The 21,275-nt window shown below is 33.0% G+C and overlaps 1 protein-coding gene across 2 annotated transcripts in view; it reads right to left on the bottom strand.

Annotated features, from left to right (window-relative positions):
- Nucleotides 1-645: 645 nt before the first annotated feature.
- The window catches only part of LOC140449874 (uncharacterized), a 51,313-nt gene continuing 30,683 nt past the window's right edge, over nucleotides 646-21,275 (bottom strand). The window contains exon 2 of one of the 2 annotated variants that reach the window (XM_072543262.1): nucleotides 646-2,813. In XM_072543262.1, coding sequence (XP_072399363.1) covers nucleotides 1,369-2,813 — 1,445 coding nt within the window. In that variant the 3' untranslated portion in view covers nucleotides 646-1,368. The remainder of the gene's footprint in view (nucleotides 2,814-21,275) is intronic. The other variant, XR_011951908.1, reaches the window with a different exon arrangement.

Here is a 21,275-nt window from a genome sequence, read left to right as displayed (position 1 = left end):
AACATTACATTTTACTTTCATGCGTGTTCTAGTACTGATAGAAAAAATGTTGTTAACAAAGAAGTGAAATGATTATGCTCTGAAGCTATTTCCTTGCGGCATCTTAATGAAATTTACTGTTTTTATTAGGAATACGCCAAAATTTTACTTGAAAATAAGTTTATTTGACATCTCAATTTTAACTTCAGAAATTTTCTCAACATAAAAAAACATTAATAAAAACAAATTGTTACTCGGTAAAAATATTCTAATATTTAATTATATCTGACTCATTCATATTGATAATTCGACATTATACATTTTAAAGTAGATGACCATATACTATATTATTTATCTATGGTAGATGACTTTCTGATATTGTCAAAATTTTTGAATTGAGTTTCTGGGATAACTTTTTTAGAAGATGATTCATTCGATTACATGAAATAAACAGTGACATATGTTTCGCTGATATGTCAGTTCTCTTTAATTTAAGAACACCAAAGTACTAAATATACATATTACATCTAACTCGAAGGATACGCATAAAAGTCGTACTGGAGGTAGGTTCCTAACCTACGTTCCTAAAAACCTACGTTTAAATCGCTTTTAAACTTAATATTGCATATCAATTATTATAAATGCTTAAAGAAATCAATAAGGCTCTCAGTATTAAAGTGTGTTTATTTATTAATCACAAATTATATAAAACACTTTTATGTAAAGACTCGCTTGTTAATTACAACTATAAATAAAAAAGATGAATTCCGCTAGTCCAAATTTTACTATTAAATTCATTACTCTTTTCTAGCATTTTTACATAGGTAAATGACAAAATTTCACATGCAATGTATTATCTCCACGGTATATTCTTTTATAACCTGTTAAAGAGTTATTTATAACCGATACGAAAATAATTTGTAGCAAATTTCACATTTTAAGTGTTTTATCTCCAGTATGCATTCTTATAATATGTTCTATTAACCTTGATCTTTTTAAAAAACTGGTGTCAATTTCATATGCAAAACTCATTAGAGTGTGTATTCTCATATGTTTTTTTAAATAAGAAGTTTGTGAACATTTTTGGTACACATTGCAATTGCAAAAGATTTACTTGTGAAATTTCAGTGATTTCCCAAATACATCTATTGTGTATTCTCATATGATTTTTTGTTAACCTCGATCTTCGTAAAAACTTCTTTGAGCAAATTTGGCAAAAAGTTTATCGCCAGTGTGTACTTTCATATGTTCTCTTAAATTAGATCTTTGTAAAAAATCTTTGGAGCAAATTTCAAATGCAAAAGGTTTATCACCAGTGTGTACTCTCACATGCTGTGTCAAAGTGGAATTTTTTGAAAAACCTTTGGAGCAAATTTCACATGCAAAAGCTTAATCGTCAGTGTGTACTATCATATGTCCTATTAAATTTGATCTATGTGTAAAACATTTGGAGCAAATTTCACATGCAAAAGGTTTATCGCCAGTATGTATTCTCATATGTTCTCTTAAACTGGATCTATGTGAAAAACTTTTGCAGCAAATTTCACATGCAAAAGGTTTCTCACCAGTGTGTATTTTCATATGTTCTTTTAAACTGGATCTATGTGAAAAACTTTTGCAGCAAATTTCACATGCAAAAGGTTTATCGCCAGTGTGTACTCTCATATGTTCTGTTAAATTGAATCTTTGTGAAAAACTTTTGTAGCAAATTTGACATGCAAAAGGTTTATCGCCACTGTGTACTCTCATATGAGTTGTTAAACCGGATCTTTGTGAAAAACTTTTGGAGCAAATTTCACATGCAAAAGGTTTTTCGCCAGTGTGTACTCTGATATGTTCTCTTAACTTGGACCTTTGTGAAAAACTTTTGAAGCAAATTTCACATCCAAAAGATTTAGTGTGTACTCTCATATGTCGTGCTAAAATGGAATTGTGTGAAAAACCTTTGGAGCAAATTTCACATGTAAAAGGTTTATCGATAGTGTGTATTTTCATATGTTCTATTAAACTGGATCTATGTGAAAAACTTTTGGAGCAAATTTCACATGCAAAAGGTTTCTCACCAGTGTGCATTTTCATATGTTCTTTTAAACTGGATCTATGTGAAAAACTTTTGGAGCACATTTCACATGCAAAAGGTTTATCGCCAGAATGTACTCTCATATGAACTGTTAAACGGGATCTTTGTGAAAAACTTTTAGAGCAAATTTCACATGCAAAAGGTTTATCGCCAGTGTGTACTCTCATATGTTCTGTTAACGTGGATCTCTGTGAAAAACTTTTGGAGCAAATTTCACATGCAAAAGGTTTATCGCCAGTGTGTACTCTCAAATGTTCTGTTAAAATGGATCTACGTGAAAAACTTTTGCAGCAAATTTCACATGCAAAAGGTTTTTCGCCAGTGTGTACTCTCATATGTTCTGTTAACTTGGATCTTTGTGAAAACAATTCGGAGCAAATTTCACATGGAAAAGTATTTTCCACAGTAGGTACTGTTAAAAGACTATCTTTATTAAACTCTTTAGAACAAATTCCACACGTTAAATGTTTTTTTCCTACAGCGTAACTGTTTACACTTGATTTTAAATCAGAACTTTCTGAAAAGTTTTTAAGGCATATTGTACACGTGAAAACTTGGTCTCCAACGTAAACCCTCGTATCTGGTTCTAAATGATTCTTTGTTGAAAATTGTACATCGCAAATTTCAGTAGTAAAGTAGTTTTTCTCGGTGTTCACATTCGCCGAGGCACTTAAACGTTGGTCCAAATCAGCAGTAATTCTAACATAGTCTTTGAATAACTGTTCATCAGTTTGTATATCTTCATGGGAAAAACCTAAAATCGTTATTATCTATTAAACCACTATCATGTACATACTTACCATGTACCACTAAAAATATTTTATGGTCGATTAAAAAAATCTCAGAAGAGAATGGAAGGGGTTATATTTAATAAAGCAAAGTATACTTATTTGACTTTAATTATAATATTAATAAGAATATAATAATTATCGTAGTTGGAAACAAAAGCCAGCACACGCTTTTTGGAAAGCAGCAAACATTTACTTAAACCATGCAGGCATTGGTAAGTACGTTTCCAAAAATGTGCATAGTTTGTGCGGATTTAATTTTCGTCAATATGGGATAAAAAGACGGCGAAGACTAACTATTAAGCCAATGTTCGAACCTATACTGACCATATGGAAAAATAAACAATGTCTGCTGGAATAGAATATCGGAATAATCTTGCCGTTACACAAAAGAGGGGACCAACTCCAATGTAGAAATTATCGAGCTTAACGTTCCTAAATATATGAGCAGTTTAGTATATGAGCAAATGAGGTTTCAGCATGCAAAAATCAACAATAGATCTAATCTTTACACTAAGAAGAACCCAAGAAAAAGTGGGCGAATTTGATACAGACATACATCACCTCCCCATTGACTTTTAGAGTGCCTATAATTATATCAATCGAAAATTCCTGATTCAAACACTAAAAGTGCTTAAGACAGCAACGCAACTGATTACTATTATCGAAGAAATATTTACGAGTGTACAGCAAAATCAGAATCCAAAATGAATCAACATAAAAAAAGTTATATGAAAATCAACGGTCAGAAGAATTTTACATTTCTAGGTCTTTAATCACTTTAGAGAATAATATTAGTAAAACCATCAAAAGGAGAGTATACAATAATTCCAATAAAACATTACGGACTTGTCAAACACTTAAAATCTAACAATATAATAGGAACAAAATATAAAATTTATGATACTTATTGAAATGCTTCGTAATGTAAGTAACTCTTTTAATGACCACTTTCAACCATTTTGAACATCCTGTCTTATATAAATAGGATAAGTTAAAATTAGTGATTTTTTAGTTTTCTGTGTGTTACTTTTTTCAATTTTCTGCTAGTTAATTTTTTTTATACATATTTGATGTACATTATTTTCTTTTCTGTATCTTATTTGATTACTAAACTAACTACATGTATTTAGTGGCTACAAATACGTAAACCTAGAATGCACTGATGATGGAATAGTCATTATCCCAGATACTCATACTGTCCGTTAAAACATACGCTTTACAAATTCCTGTATTATTCGACTTTTACTTTTATTCTCTAGATGTCACAACGTGACTTTTTACTCACTAGATGCTACAACGTAGCCTGCTTTTTAAATATTCATCAGTAGTGGTTTGCATTTATCTGCAGTCGACGTTTAGCTAAGTCAGGTGTCGAAAATGTGCAATAAATATTAGCGCACGTGGTATATACAAAATGGATAAAAGGAAGTAAGTCTTTTAAGGATACTATGGCATTATTTTTTAGAAAGTTTTTACATTTACTTTCTTTTTGGATTATATTTTACTATAGTTATTACTGTTATCAATATTTATTCTTTTTTCTGGGAAAAATAATGCTCAAAAACGACTGTATTTTATAACATACGGTAGGATAACATGCTACTCAGTCATAACATTTTGTAACTTTTTAGTTATTGGACGAAACCATTGACTCCCAATGAGTTATTAGATGAGATTGAACACCTAGGTGATCCATCTTCATTACTTGATGGTATTATGGTCTTCCCTCCATCCGATAAATATGATACCGACGAAGATTCCGGGGATGAAAACCACATTGACATAAATAACCTTCCAGGTAGTCAATTAGATTCTGATAGTGAAAATAACCTCTCGTTGTCTATGCGTGTCTCGATTTGGTGTAAGTGCTCCACAACCTAAACCGATGAAAAAAAGAGAGTATTTCTCCCACTGGAAGCCAGTAAGTGAACCAAAAAATTTTCTCACGCCTTTACAGTTATTTTCCCTTTTCATTGATGATGAAGTTGTGGACCTAATTACACATTTTAGTAATCTAATTGCATCTCAACACAATCGCTCTGGAGATATCAATCAAAATGAAATTAGGTGTTTCTTTGGGATATTACTTCTAGTGGATATTTCTCATTTCCTCGAAGGTCTATGTACTGGGAAAACAACGATGACGCAGGGTAAGTTGGTGTATTCGGCTATATCGCGAGATAGATTCAATTTTATTATGCAAAATATACATGTTTCTGATAATACCGAATTACAAAAAGGCGATAAATTAGCTAAAATGCGTCCGCTATTTGACATAATCAATAAAAAATTTCATATGTTTCGTCCATTTAAAGAACATCACAGTGTTGATGAGGCGATGGTCCCTTCCTATGGGCAGTATGGATCAAAACAGTTTATCCGAGGTAAACCCATTAGATGGGGCTATAAACTATGGGTCGGAACCACAAAACAGGGATATGTCGAGTCGTTTGAACCTTATCAAGGTGCTACAACTCCACTTTCTGATATATACAAGGAATTAGGATTAGGAGCCAGTGTCGTATTGTCATTTGCCGATAAATTGCAGTCTGATAATCCAGGTGCGCCGTTTCACTTATTCTGTGATAATTTTTTACCTCACTTCCATTACTACGTGAGCTAACAGCAAGAAATTTAAAATTCACTGGAACAATTCGAGAAAATCCAGTTCCGGGTTGTCTTCTAAAAAATTCCAAGCTTTTCAAAAAAGATCAGAGGGGTGTATTTGAATACTCGTAGAAGACGAAAATATTATAGTATGTAAATATTCGCAGAAAGAAAAGAAAAGTATACTCATCCCACAGCCATTTATGATAAAAAGATATAATGAAAATATGAGAGGAGTAGGTAGACCGTGCAGACCAAAACATAAGCTTATACAGAATAGGTATCAGAAGCAAGAAATGGTACTTTAGTTTATTTTCGCATTGCCTTGATATGGCAGAGCACAATGACTAGCAATTGCATAAAAGTAATGGTGGGAAAATGGATCACCTAGCATTCAGAAGAGGCATAGCGTCAGGATTACTGGAAATGTATAAGAAAACTAAACGCGGACCGTAAAAAATTAGTCAACTTACACATTTTGAGTTAAGGTTCGATAGATTAGACCAGGGGTGTCCAACTTGCAATGCCTCAAGGGCCAAAACTAAAACCTTTGATGTTGTCGCGGGCCATATAATAATTTTGTTACAAGTAATAACAAAATAAAGTGAGGTATAAAAATAATTAAAACAAAAAAGAGTATTATTTCTTTTATTGCTCAACAACTACATTTTTTCATAAACGGAAAATTTATTGATAACACTTTTCAATAACCAAGACAAACATTGCAAAAGCAACGAAAAAGATGTATCCAATTAGTGTGAGGACTGTGGTCGATCGGCTTCATCTACCAATGAAGAAATGTCCACCTCCAGTTCAGTTGTAGACACTCTCATAAGATGACGTAAGGAAGAATCGGTAAGGTTGCTTCTGTTTTTATTTTTTATGTATTTCATGGAGGAAAAGGCACTTTCACATGTATATGTGCTTCCGAACATTGACGTCATTTTCAGTCCAAAATCTCGCAGGTTTGGGAATTTCTGCTTTGACACTAATTTGAAAAAGTCAGGTCCCTTTTCTTGTCTGGTGATTAGGAACATGTCTGCTTGAAGATCACATAACTCAAGCTGTAAGTTGGGTGGTTGATCATCAATGGTTGCTCCAAGAGAGTTATTATAAAGTAGTACACTGCTTTTGGGACTTTCAATTTCTTCAAATCTTGTATTGAATTCATCAATAACTTGTTCAATTTGTAAAATGCAGGATGAAAACTCAATATTTTCCTCACCGTTGAATTCTTTTGCTATTTTCAGACAGCTAGGGAAATGTGTCAGGTTGTTCTTTTCCAAAGCACGTTTAAACACGTTCAACTTATTCCGGAATCCGTTTATCATTCCGATCAAATCTGAAACCGTCTGGTTTCTTCCTTGAAGACTCAATAACATGTTAAGATGATTAGTCAGATCTGTTATAAAAGCTAACTGTCTTAAGAATTCTGGATCCTTAAACTTCTCTTTCAGTTCAGTTGTGTCAGATGAAACGTATTTGTTGAGGAATGCAGGGATTTCCTTTCTTATGGCAAAAAATCGTTCCATGCACTTTCCTGTACTCAGCCACCTTACATGGTTGTACATAAGTCTCCATACTCAGCCTCTGTTTCCACTAAAAACTGCTTAAGTTGCCTGTGTAAAAGAAATCGATTTCCACCTCTAATCATATTTATAATCTTAATCACGGTTTGGAAAACTTGATATTCCTTGACTGATTTTCTACATAAAGCTCCCTGATGTATAATGCAATGAACTGTTGGGCAAGTGACACCATTTGCTCGAAGCAGACCCACCAATCCAATTTTTTTACCTGTCATTGATGGGTCCCCGTCTGTTCCTATGGCTGAACATTTATCAAAGCCTCCAATTCTGTCAACTGTTTTCTTCACAGCCTCATAGATGTCTTTTCCTTTTGTTGTTCCATAAAGAGGACAAATATCAAATAACTCCTCTTTACTGGTAAAATCATCAAAAGTAGTGCGCACAAATATTAACAGCTGACTAACATCGGTTTGATCAGTGCTTTCATCCAAACAAAGTGAGAAATATGAACTTTTCTTAACCAGGCTAAGCATAGATTTTTCTACTTGCTCACCCATAGCAACAATCCTTCTTTGTATGGTTTGATGTGAAAGTGGCACTGATTCAAATTTTTCCGCCATTTTAGAATCACCGAAAGCTTTGGCCATTTCAACAGCACATTTTTTTATCAAATTGCCATAAGTGAAAGGTTTTTTGCCTTTGCCAGCTCAAGCGACACGGCATGAGATGCATCCAAAGAATGCGTTTGAGAGTGTAATATTTTACTGAACATACCAGTTTGCTGTTTAAGCTTTTTCTTCAAATCTGCAACTAGGGCACGCCGACTTTCATTTGTGTACGTAGCATACTTATTTTCATGCACTGTTGTGTAATGTCTTCTCACATTATATTCTTTAGGCACTGAAACGACATTCATGCACACTAAGCACTGCAACTTTACATTATTGTTAGCAATCAAGTAATCACTCTCCCAACTTTGTGGCCCAACTCTCCCAACCAAATTGTGGCCTGCGTGAACTGTGATGCGCAGTAATCAGTGCAGTTCTCATAGTGGTGGAGGACGATTGTGTTCATTACACGTCCGGGAAGCGGCACGCGGTACAGTACTTGTGATGTAAAAACACTGCTAAACCATAAAATATAAAATAAATTAAAAAATCTTTTTTCACAGTGGCAGCATTTAAAGAAAATATATGCTTTTCGAAAATCTTACATGGGTCACAAAAAATAGCCTCGCGGACCAGATGCGGCCCGCGATCAAGAGAAACAAACAAGGTGTGGTGTATGTCATAAGCAGACAGCGTTCAGATGTAACAAGTGCGATGTTGCACTTCACCCTAAATCATGTTTTTTTAATTACCATAATAAAGAATAACTTTTAATTTTTATACTTAGTTTCGTTTACTGCATAATAAAATCATTTGATCCTTAAGTAGCTTGAATTCCTACTGTTGGTTATAACATACACCTTAGAACTCAAAAACGGCCAACCTAAATGAAAAATTTTATTTGTAAAACTCGTATATAATTGAAGTAGAAAGCCATTCATAGCAGAATTCATTAAAACTTTTGAAATAAAAAGTTGTAGGAGTATCAAGGTTAAGAAAACGTTTTGTGATGTAGCCAGATAGGTTTTTATATTAATATACCTTTTATAAAGGATTTTTTTATATAAAATTTTTTGTGATTCATGCTATAAGAGCAACTACAGGAATTCATTTTCCTTGTTTGTGGATTATCAAAATTAATTATTTTTATGACTTTTGATCTTTGTTAAAAAACTATATTTGCAATAGATCATTGTTCCTATTCTTAGAACCAACTATTTTTCCTAATGTGTCTTCATATTAGGGGTGATAAAGTTCCCTTGGTTCAGTCTGCTGTTTATTTAAATGCTCCTGAATAGACTACTGTTATGTTAGATATTCCACCCTTTATACAGACTTTGGTCTCACGAATGCGTATCTCTGGTATTGAGAGATTAGCCATCATCACTATCCTGTACTTAATTTCTAGCTATGCTATTATGTTCCTTCAGAAGTCTATAGAAAGTTTATGTATGGTTCTGTTAAACTCCTTATAACTAGATATGAATACTAGGTTTACTTGCCCTAAAACTGAATTGATATTCTCCTCTACCAGAAGAAATATTCGAGATTTTATATCAGTCGTTAATGAGTGATACTCCTGTGTAGCTAATACTTTTTTGTTTTGTCCTCTTTTTGTGGATGACTACTGCACGTGGGATTTATTAGCCGGTGTATTAGGTAACATAATGATTCCCCACATATTTTAAGTATTCTGCTGGTATTTCATTAATCACAGATGCTTTATGGCTTGTTTGAGGCCTCTGGAATTCTTCAAATAAGACACATCCACTGTCATATAAATGCCTTCTTTGTGTGATTCTGTGATTCTTGACTTAGAGGGTTGTATAAATATTATTGCCATTCTTTTATCAGTTTTTCATTTTTATGTGACTGTGTAGGTATTATGTTTATATGGTTCTATTAATATTATTTCCAGTTCTGCCTTCAGAGAGTAGCACATCTTTCTGCATGATCTTATATGTATAGATGTTCATTTAGACCCAGCTTTTTTATATCTTCTAGAAGGCTCTTCGGAATTACTCCAGTAGTAGAAAAGTATCGTTTAGATACTTTACATTCTCCATCCTCTTATTCGTATTTCCAGATCTCTGTACTTGGCAATCTTTTCGTTGTATTATTATCATTATAATTTTTATAGTTAATATCAACTTTCAGCAGAATTGCTTAAGAACGTCCTATATAGGTAGCATTTGGAGTAATGCTTATTTGGATTACTTTGACTTAAAGGCAAACAATTATGGATGGGTACTGGTTGACGACTCATAGGTCTTCAGATGGTATGAGGGCGATGACATCCCTGAACACGTGGGAGATGTATTCGTTCAAGAAATAAATGACGCTGAACGCATTAATAAAAAAAAATTATTTTGGATACAAGAGTGTAAAAAAATTATAAGTGCATATCGAATGTAGTGTGTACAGCAATACATTTTTGAAGTTATACTTCTATACGCACGGTCGGCGTTGGAAATTTGCATGAGAGTGAATCTGTGAAACCATTACATATGTAAGATAATGAATAAGAGAGAGACAGAAGATATATTTTCTCTCTCTTCCTCTCTCGAGAATAAAAATGTTCCTTTTGTATATATATATTTAATATTATATATATTATACATATAATATTGTATATATATATATATATATATATATATATATATATATAATATTATATATAATATAATATGTATTAATATTATTATTTATGTGATATGTTTTGTATTATTTAAAATTAAACGTTTATAATTATTTTAGGCTTTTGTATTTCAAAATAATCACTGTTTTACCGAGAACTGTCAATTTTGAAATCCGTTAGTGTCATGTCTAATTGGCAAATCCTTTACGTGTTTGGTTCATAAGCTGGTGGTTGTGAGTTGGAATCCCAATTATGAATTTCTTTTTTTATTTTTGAAATATTTAAAAACCTCAAGTTAATCTTATTAAATATATGTAATATATGCAAAAAACATAAATTTTAAAATAAAATGAAAATTTACAACATAATCCGAGTTGTTGGTTTTTTATTTTTAAGTTCGTAAAGTAAGTTATATGTATATTGGCAGTTTTAAATACTTATGAATATTACATTTTAATTTATATTGTATTATTATATTGAATTATGTTGCAGTGTATTTATTGTATTGTAATTTTTATATTAATAACAAAATAAACAATGAATTTTACTGCAGAGTATGTGTAAATTTTTTTTTGCATTCAACTCCTTTTATACATATATAAAAATAAAAATATATATTTTCATTAAAATATTGATACAATCCTTCATTTACTATACTCCTATTACAGGTCAAATGTTTATATACAGCAAACGATGCACCATATACGTATATAACTAATTCTTTTTCTCTTTATGCTCTCTCTTACCTATAGCATTACATATGTAATGATTGTGCAGATTGACTCCTATATAAATTTTTAACGGCGAATGCGTGTATAGAAGTATAACTTCTACCGGCAGTCCCACTGTACTGCCACACACGTTTTTTCTTTTTCTCTTAGACGACATAAAATCTACTAGTGACAATTCGGATGATAGTGCCGATGAGTACGACGATGATGATGACTTTTTTCAGGATGATCCAACATCAGAATCATTAGAATGAAGATAGTGAGATTGGCAGTGATTAATAATGTTGTATTTTAATTTTCTTTTTTATTCTATTATAAGTATTATTTTGATTTGTTCCACTGTTACTCCATAAAATTATTATCATTATTATTAAATTAAGAAACATTATTTGAACAGATGTATTTTTTTATCATAGGCAACTTCCCAAACACAAAATAACATTTCATGATTAAAAAATGGAAGACATGAGTTAAAAACTCACCGTACGGACTATATTGCATATTTTGATATGATAAAATTGGGCAATCTTTATGTTTTTACCCACAGAATAGGTGTGTAAATTTTGGATTCCGCAGTTGTCCCACTTGACATGGAATGCCTTAGTTCCGGTGCATGGTTGTTACAAATGATTTACACAAAAGTATATAATAAAAAACGCTCGTGACATTTTTCACATATATATATATATATATATATATATATATATATATATATATATATATATATATATAAATATATATATATTAGTTTTGAGTTTCTTGAACGGAACTATATTTAATATAAAATTAGTATTTCTTGGATTTAGGTTCAATAAAATATATATTACATGTGGAACTAGATTTTATTTTCCATAGCAATCAACGTTTTGGCAGGAAACCCTTGCCTTTGTCAAGATTCTAAAATGTACATGTATAAGAACAAACAGTTATTATAATATATATATATATATATATATATATATATATATATATATATATATATATATATATATATATATATATATATATAGAAATGCAATGTTCAGCGACCCAAGCTGACCGATGACCCGGAAGCAGACGCAGCGTAACCGAACCAATAAATAGGTGCAACATACATTTTTCAACGTTCTTTTTAATTTGTAATTTAATTGTATACCTAAAGTTAAGAACAGGAGTCTTCGTACAGAAACCACTCGTTTCCTGGTCAACTTCAGTTGTTCGACGAGAATCCACTGAACCTAGGATCAGAAGGAAGAGCATGCAGAGAACATCATCACTGATCGTCATCCTGTAAGTCAATTTTCCTTTTATCCTTTATGAGCATAATAAACGATATTTCTAGAAATAATTTGGAAGTTTTATTTGAATATATTATCTTAGATACTACTAGTTCTAAATATAATATTCGTAATCCTAAAAATCAAAAATGCCTATGTCAAACGCTGATATTTCTAGCCTATGCGGTACTTTGCCTGAATTTTCTACTGGAGATAATCTCTCCACATTTATTATATCTGTTGATAACCTAATTGTATTTTTGGGTAGACAAGAGACACCCAGCCACAAGAATTTCTTGTGAATGCCAATATCGCTTCTCGTATCAAGGGCGAACCTAGGGATTTTTTTAATTATTACAATAAAACTATTTGGACTGAAATTCGGCCTGCTTTACTGGCTAAATATGGCGATAGACGGTCCGAAGAAATTTTAGTGAATCAATTATTTACTACGGTACAAAAACATAACGAAAACTACGACCAATATCACCAAAGGGTTTCCAATAACTTAAATGATCTTTTACAGCATATCTCTCTTAATGACAATCCTGCCACAGTTGCCTTCAAAACCCCTTATTTTAAGAATATTGCTCTTAAAACATTTTGTACTGGCATAAATGACCCATATTGTGAATATTTGTCTCATTTTCAAATTAACTCTCTCGAAGAAGCCCTCCAAAAATGCATTTCATATGACAACAATAGTAGTCAACAACAGTACATGAATTTCTTAAAATCACATGTCTCCAGTTTACCATAGGATTTTTAAACTATTCTCACTTTTTTGATATTAAAGGACATGTTATATTAATATGATAGGAGACAGTGTTCAAAAAAGCTCTATATGCATCATCTACATCATTTGAATATGTATAAACATTTTCGAAATTCTCAGAATCAAGACTCAACAAAAGATTAGATAAACAATTCTTTGATAAGTTTCTATAAGTAGCTATCTGGGATGTAGCAGTATTGTTACTCTCAGATATGTTTGTAACGATATATTTTGCCTACCATAGGGGTATTACTATTAGGGGTAGAAGATGGGGGATAGAAATTCTTGGGACGAAGATAGGGTAAGCAAAATGAACGCTACTTGTGCGAACGGGCACTCAGGTTTTGGTAGGAGAGCTGGGGCCGTGGATAAGTAAAAGACAAGGGGGTTTGGATTGGGGCAACTACAGAAAAATGAAATAAAGGGTCATAAATCTCTTGGGACAAACAAAAACAAAACGAAGCAGGAAACACCTCAAGAAATTTAATATAGGGCGCCACTTGAGGTGCCTAATTATACCTATTACAACCAGCTAGTTGTAACTGGAGATATAATTATCAGAAATGCAAAACATTCAAAATCTTTTTCAAATTAAACTCAAAAAGGGTTAGTTAAAAAAAAATAAACAAATGTTAAGAAAAAAATTTAACATTTATTTTTGTGTCACCACAAACAGTTACAAAACATAGAGAACATAAAAATGCTCAAAAAAAAGACAATACAAAAATATAAGAACAATAGCTGCAAAATACAAAAATACAAAAAAGACTCACATGTGTCATCTGTTTACAATTTCCAGGAGTTGGAGATACTACAAAACTTACAATTGTTAATGGGCGACAATTTGTAGCAGAAATAAATTATTACAAATCAAAAAAATATCTTTTTAAGTGAAACTATGCATAGTGGTTAACCTTCTTTAAAAAACAAAAACAATATCTCAAATATGATTAGGTATTTACCAAATGTCAAAAATAGTGCTAACTGTCATATGTTAATACTAAATTTAAAACAAAACTGAACAAATAAAATGACAGCTAAAAGTCAAACCATAAAATTTACAACTTTAAATATTACTAATTTTTTTGTATGAAAGCAATTATTACGTTTATTTAAAAAAATGTCTGCTTTACTTTTAAAATCTGATCACAAAAAAAGTTACCTGAGTTTCACTGTATAACTTTCAATAACTGGAACAAAAAACTACATCTTCAAACTGTAAAAAAAATATTCCTAAACGGCTGCTTAGGACATTGAGGTTTGAGGTGGAAACTGGCACATTGGACACACCATGTAAACGCTTCTTAAAAACTGGACAATGGAAATGTTGATATCTTTATAAACACATTACTTGAGTAAAATACCATTTCTCTAATATATGTCGGTTTTCTTTTTGACCGACCTCTAAAACGTCTTCATTCTTCCGTTACCTCTATCAACCTCATCAACTGCACTTAAAACTCAACACTGCTACTATACTGCACATTTTCGCATGACAAAAGACGAAAAAAACAAAAAAAAACATTACGAATTAAAAGAAAAATTCGGACTAACACCGAAACCACTGCCTCTAACAGCGGCCCCACTGAGAGTGACGAAATCAGGAAATTATCTAAAAAAATTGCTCACATCAGTTAGAATAAACAAACCACTTTGGGTATAAACAAAACACAACGGAAATTAAGACGTAAATTAATTTGAAAACGCAATATCGGGCGGTTTGAACAAAGAAATAGATCCGACACCCTGTTAGGGTAAAAGGAAGGGGAGAAAGAAAGAACAAAGAAATATCGAAGAATTTGCGCCTGTGACATAAATAAACAATAAAATGATTTATGATCGACGGTGGCGACCTAAAAAGACGAAAGATTATAAATTGAAGGATACGAACTAAGAAACATTGAAAAAATTCTTCGTTATGATAATGCATATATAAGGGGATTTCAATTAACACATATACGAGGGGATTCCAATAAATTTCAAATGCTACATGTTTAAACTAAAATGAAGTCCTAGATGATCACCCAATTTGTAGTTCACGACAGCCTCATTGTATAATTGAGGAATATTGGTAAGAAAATAATCTAGTTTCGATCGTGAAATTACACCGTTTTTGTCTGTAAATATTCTAGTTGGTTCAGTATTTTTACAGTTAAGTCCAAAACTAATCATGAAATCCATCAATATAGATTTTTCCCTTGACTCTTTAAGATAATCGATGTTAAGATCACCACAAAGAATAACACAATCATATTTAACGTAACAAATGGGGGACACCAGAACAACATTGTGGTCCCTTGTTTTTAAACTTTTTCATTAACGATATTGGTAAGGCTATCAAAAACTCACACTTTCTGATAATTGCTGATGATCTTAAGTTATTTCGTTGTATACATGATAAGTCGGATAGAGATCTCTTGCCAGATGATGTAAATACTATATGATTATGGTCAAAATAAAATGGTTTAAGCTTAAATCCAACTAAATGTTCTTGTATTTCATTCTCTCTCTTCTACGGCACTACAGCCCAAAATGAGCCTTGGCCTCCTTTATTTTTTGCCTCCACCCTTGTCTGTCTGTGGCTGCTCTTCTCCATACACGGACTCCTAAAAGTGCTTGTGCGTCGCTGCTTACTGTGTCTTCCCAGCGCTTTCTTGGCTTTCCAACTGGTCTCTTTCCCTGCATTCTGGCGTTCAGTGCTCGTTTTGGTAGCCTATCCTCTCCCATTCGTATCACATGTCCGGCCCATTGCAATCTTTGTATTCTAATGAAGTCTGACAGGGGTGTTTCCTTATACAGTTGATAGAGCTCGTTGTTATATCGAATTCTGAAGATTCCGTTTTCCCTCACAGGTCCTAGTATTCTCCTCAGTACTTTTCTTTCGAATGTGTCTTTCATTCGGTCGTATAGATAATCTGGTAGCTAATAGATATGTTCTTAATGATGTACTATTGGATTCATTTACTGAGATTAGAGATTTGAGTGTATTTTTGGATTGTGCATTGACATTTAGAAGCCATTTTCTAAAAATTAAAGAAACAGGATTTCTTAATCTTGGTTTTATTTATCGTAATAGTCATGATCTCTCACCTATTGTCTTAAAATTATTGTATTGCTCTCTGGTACGCTGTCTTGAATACTGCTCTGTTATTTGGTTCTCATTTCATCAAGTCTACATTGATGGATTGGAGAGCGTTCAGCGGAAGTTTCTAAGATCTTTAGCTTTTAAAGCACATATTAATAAAAGAAATACTGAAAATTATTTCATAGATTATTCTGTAATAATGTCTCAATTTAACATTGATACACTGAAGAATCGCAGGTTGAGAGCTGATATGTTAGTTTTTTTTTAATCCTAAACAAAGTTACTAATTGTCCCCCGTTATTAGCCTATGTATACTTAAACACAATACATAGAACTCGACATACTGCATTGTATATTCCTTTTCATAGCACTGATTATGCTGGTCATTTTCCCTTGTTGAGAATGCTCAGCTCTTGCAATGACTTCCTATTGGATCCATTCTGTCCAAACATTAATGTTTTCAAAACGGCAACTTAAGAGTCTAATGTGATGTTTTTTAACTTTTGTGATTTGATATACTGTTGTAATGTACAAATTTTTACTGTTTAATTGTTTCTTTGCTATTGTTTTGATGTTTATTGTACATGATCTTTACTTTTTACTATTTGGTTGTATTTTATTGTAAATGGTTCTACCGTTGAAATAAATAAATACATCTATGGAACACATAGAATCAATTATAGTATTAAAGAAACATTGAAAATTGAAGCACTACCTATTAAAAATTTACACAATGTCTATTTAAGCAAACCTGTATAACATTTACCGCTATATACTAAAAATTTAACTCAAAAGTAATTACAATCCTTTTGTTATAATTATCCTGAATCTCCTATTTTGGTATAAAGTACATTCATTTAGCTAATTCCTATCAGTAAATATGAACACGTGTTGATATTCGCCGTCTCATTCGTCAAGAGGCTATTAAATATAATTTATTACCTTAAGCCAGACAGATTCTCATGTTACAGATCCAAACTTGCCAGCATTTTAAATTCAAATTGTATCGTGTTGATTTTTAAGTTAATATATTGTGTTATATTTATGTTATAGTTATTGTTAAGTTATTTACTGGTCGTGTTATTTTTTAGAGTTTAGTTTAATTGTGATATAATGATTAAATTTCAAGAAATTCTTACACTAACAGTTTCAAAAGTAAATATTTTTAAAAATCATATGATACACATCAGTACGACCCTGTTTGGATTTCACGTGCTTCTATTGACGATTGGGAATTTGTAAAATGAATAGGGTTTAACTTGTTTGGAATCTCTTTAACGGATTTTGTCACAACAGTTGATGATCCTGTATGTTTTCACTTAAAAAAGAAGCATTTCAAACTACTTTTTACTTTTATGCTTCTTCTAGCACTGATCAGCAAAATTTTGTTCATAACGAAATGAAATAATCATGTTGTTATAAAGCAATTTGCTTGTGTACTATTTTTACTGGGAATAAGACACAATTTTACTTTAAAATAGTTTATTTGACGTATCGATTCCCGTTTCGGAAATCGTTACCAAAATACAAAACATTAATAAAATAAACAAAGTTTATTTTTGTTACTTGGTAATTTTATCTGACTCATTCATATTGTTAACTCGACATATATATATATATATATATATATATATATATATATATATATATATATATATATATATATATATATATATATATATATATATATACATATACATTTTAAAGTAGATGACTCTGATATTGTCAAAATTTTTGAGTTGAGTTTCTGGGATGACTTTATAAAAAGATGGTTCATTCGATTACATGAAATCAACTTCAACTTAAGAATACCCGTCAGAAAAATCATAGCATGTGACAACCACATGCAATGATTAAAGTAAAATTTTCCTGTAAGTGATGTCATAGTAAATCATATTACAGTGACATATCTAATGTCAGTTCTCTTTAATTTAAGAACACCAAAGTACTAGACACACATATTACATCAAACTAGAAAGTTACGCATAAAAGTCGTAGTGCTGGTAGGTTCTTAACTAGCTTTAAAACCTACGTTTAAATCACTTTTAACCTTAATATTGCAGATCAATGATACATGCTTAAAGAAATCAATAAGGCTGTCAGTATTAACATTTGTTTATTTATTAAGCACAAAAGATATAAAACACTAGACTCACATCATTGGTTAGTGATCTCAACATTGAGGGCTAGAATTTCAAACACCAGTAAAGAAAATAAAATGGAAACAAAAAAATGGAATATGCAAAAGCTGGGAGATGCCACAATTGCAGAACGGTACTCGGAAAACATCACCAACAGACTAAGGAATTAAAATGTAAATTAAGAAGGCCAGACAGATATGGACTCCTACTGGACCAGAATAAAGGAAGACATTGAAGCAGAAGCGAAAGATGAAATAGGAACAAAATTTGTGCCCGTAAAAATCATTGGTTTGACGATGAATGCAACTAAAGAAAAAAATGAAGCCTACAGAAAGATGCTTATCCGACAAACTAGAACAACTGTAGAGAATTACCAGACAAAGAGAAGAGAAGCAAAGAGGATACACAAAAAAAACGAAACCACCTAGCCAAAAACAAATCACCCAGAATAGATAATCTCCCAGCTGAACTATATAAAGAAGGTGACCATGATACCATTATGGCATTACAGCACTAATACTTTGCACCATACACAAAAAAGGAGATATCTTTGAATGCTCTAACCACAGAGGAATTACGCTTCTAAATGCAGCGTATAAAATATTTCCAAAGTACTATGTCACCGTATGGCACCATATGCAGAACGGATAGTAGCAAAATACCAGGCTGGTTCCAGAGATGGTAAATCTACAATTCATCAGATTGCAACCCCGAAACAAATTTTGGAAAAGGAAGCGGAGGTTCTGTTAACGTTAAAGTCCCAACTTTCGACGGAAAATCGTCATGGAACAACTACATGAAACAGTTCGAATCAGCTGCACGAGCGAATGGATGGTCTGAAAAAGGAAAAAGGCCGTAGAGGAGACAGATGATTTCGACCAACTGAAGAAGAGGTTAAATATGCGATATGGCCACGAACATTCGGAACATATATATCAGTCGCAGCTTAAAAATCGAAGACAAAAGAGAGATGAGGCTCTTCAAGAATATGAGATTGATATTGCCAGATTAGTACGGTATGCTTATTAAACAGCTCCCGAACACATGATGGAAAAATTGGCCGTTCAAACGTTTATTGATGGTCTTCGTGATCATGAAATGCAGAGAACACTGCGATTAGCTCTTGACAAGACGCTGGTTGATGTCTTATCCGCCGCCCTCGAATACGAGTCAGCTACGCAGGCCTCTGGCGGTCACGGTAAAGTTAGGACTTTAAAAGAGGAAGGAGATGAAGCTTGAGACTTGACCAGCTCGTTAATATGATGAAAATGATAAAAAGTATGCCATACAAGAAAACGAAGACCATAAGATGCTGGAATTGTGGCGAAACAGGACACGTACGAAGTTCATGTAAGCACTCTAGGTACGACGCAAATCAAGAAACTCACCATCAGGAAAACTAGAACGGGTCGGCCTTAGGGGGGCAGCTTCGAGCCGAAACTTTTCCAAAGACCCTCTCATACTAGTAGCTTCTTTGAAATGTCGTGAAGATAGTGTATATGTAGATGGAGAAATAAATGGTAAAAGGCATACGTTGTTGGTGGATACCGGAGCGACCAGAACAATTATACGCCCGACAGCCATAAACAGCCGTAAGAAACTGTTACCAACGAGGTTGCGACTTCGGACCGCTACAGGTTAAAATGCCAACATTCATGGAGAAATCCAGGTACAATTAGGAATTGGAGCAGAAAAGTTCGTCCATACTGTTATAGTTGCTGACATCGAGGAGGATGTTATATTAGGAATGGACGTAATGAATATGTATGGATTCCAATTGGATTTTAAGAATAAGGTAATCAAAGTTGGTAACGAGGAGGTATTTCTTCATCCACGTGATGACAACACTGTGTAAGCAGCCGTTAAAGAAGATACAGCCGTGCCTGCGAGAACTGAAACGATCATAGTAGCGCGGTTACAGGGAATTGTAGACGAAGGGACACCTGTTATGATGGAGCCTTGGAACCATGACAACGAGGTTGGCCGAGGAATTATAATTGGAAAGAAATTGGTGACTTCGGCTAAAGAAATATTTGTGAGACTTATCAATGTCAAGACTACCCAGTGACCATCAAGAAAGAGACAAACGTAGGAACTTGTGTACCTGTGACATCCATAATCCGTCAGACGACAACATCCGATAATTCCAACGACAAATTCGACCAAATGGTTGCAGTTGCTGGACAGTCTCTAAATCAGATTGAGAAAAGGAAATTAAGGGAATCTTCGGCAGTATCGTGATACCTTCGTACTGAAAGGAGGAAAGACGGGAAGAACTACCATTGCTAAGCATAAAATTGATACTGGTAATGCTAAGCCAATTCGTCAAACAGCTCGACGATTACCACAGGCGAAAAGAGAGGAAGCTGAAACAATTGTTCAGGAAATAAAGAAAGACAGAACAACGAGGTTCTGTGTGGATTACCGTTTGCTGAACAACGTTACCAAGAAAGATAGTTATCCTCTGCCTCGGATCGACGATACATTGGACACATTGGCTGGAAGTAAATTGTTTTCTACTTTGGATTTGAAGTCTGGATACTGGCAGGTAGAAATGGACCCAGTAGCTAAAGAGAAGACAGCCTTCACCACAGGATCTGGATTGTGGCAATTCAACGTTATGCCATTTGGACTCTGTAATGCTCCTGCGGCATTTGAGAGGCTTATGGAAAATGTGTTAAGAGGGTTATCTTGGAAAACATGCCTGGTTTATCTAGATGACATAATCGTCTTGGGGGACACATTTGAAGATCATCTTAAGAATTTAGAAAACGTTTTTAATCGACTTAAAGCTGCCCAATTGATGTTAAACCCCAAGAAGTGCCAACTATTTCAAGGTAAAGTCAATTATCTGAGTCATATAGTCAGTAAAGAAGGAGTGGTCGTGGATAAGGGAAAAATCGATTCCATTAAGGAATGGCCAGAATCAACGGACAAACATCAAGTGAGAAGTTTTCTGGTACTATGTACTTACTACCGGAGGTTTATTAAGAAGTTTGCAGATATCGCTAAGCCATTAACGCGACTTAAAGAGGAAGCAAGAGATTACCGCTGG

Source organism: Diabrotica undecimpunctata, chromosome 9 (genome assembly GCF_040954645.1).
Source record: "Diabrotica undecimpunctata isolate CICGRU chromosome 9, icDiaUnde3, whole genome shotgun sequence".
Classification (NCBI taxonomy): Eukaryota; Metazoa; Arthropoda; class Insecta; order Coleoptera; family Chrysomelidae; genus Diabrotica; species Diabrotica undecimpunctata.
The sequence above is the reverse complement of the archived record's forward strand: the minus strand, read 5'-3'. Positions and strand labels throughout refer to the sequence as shown.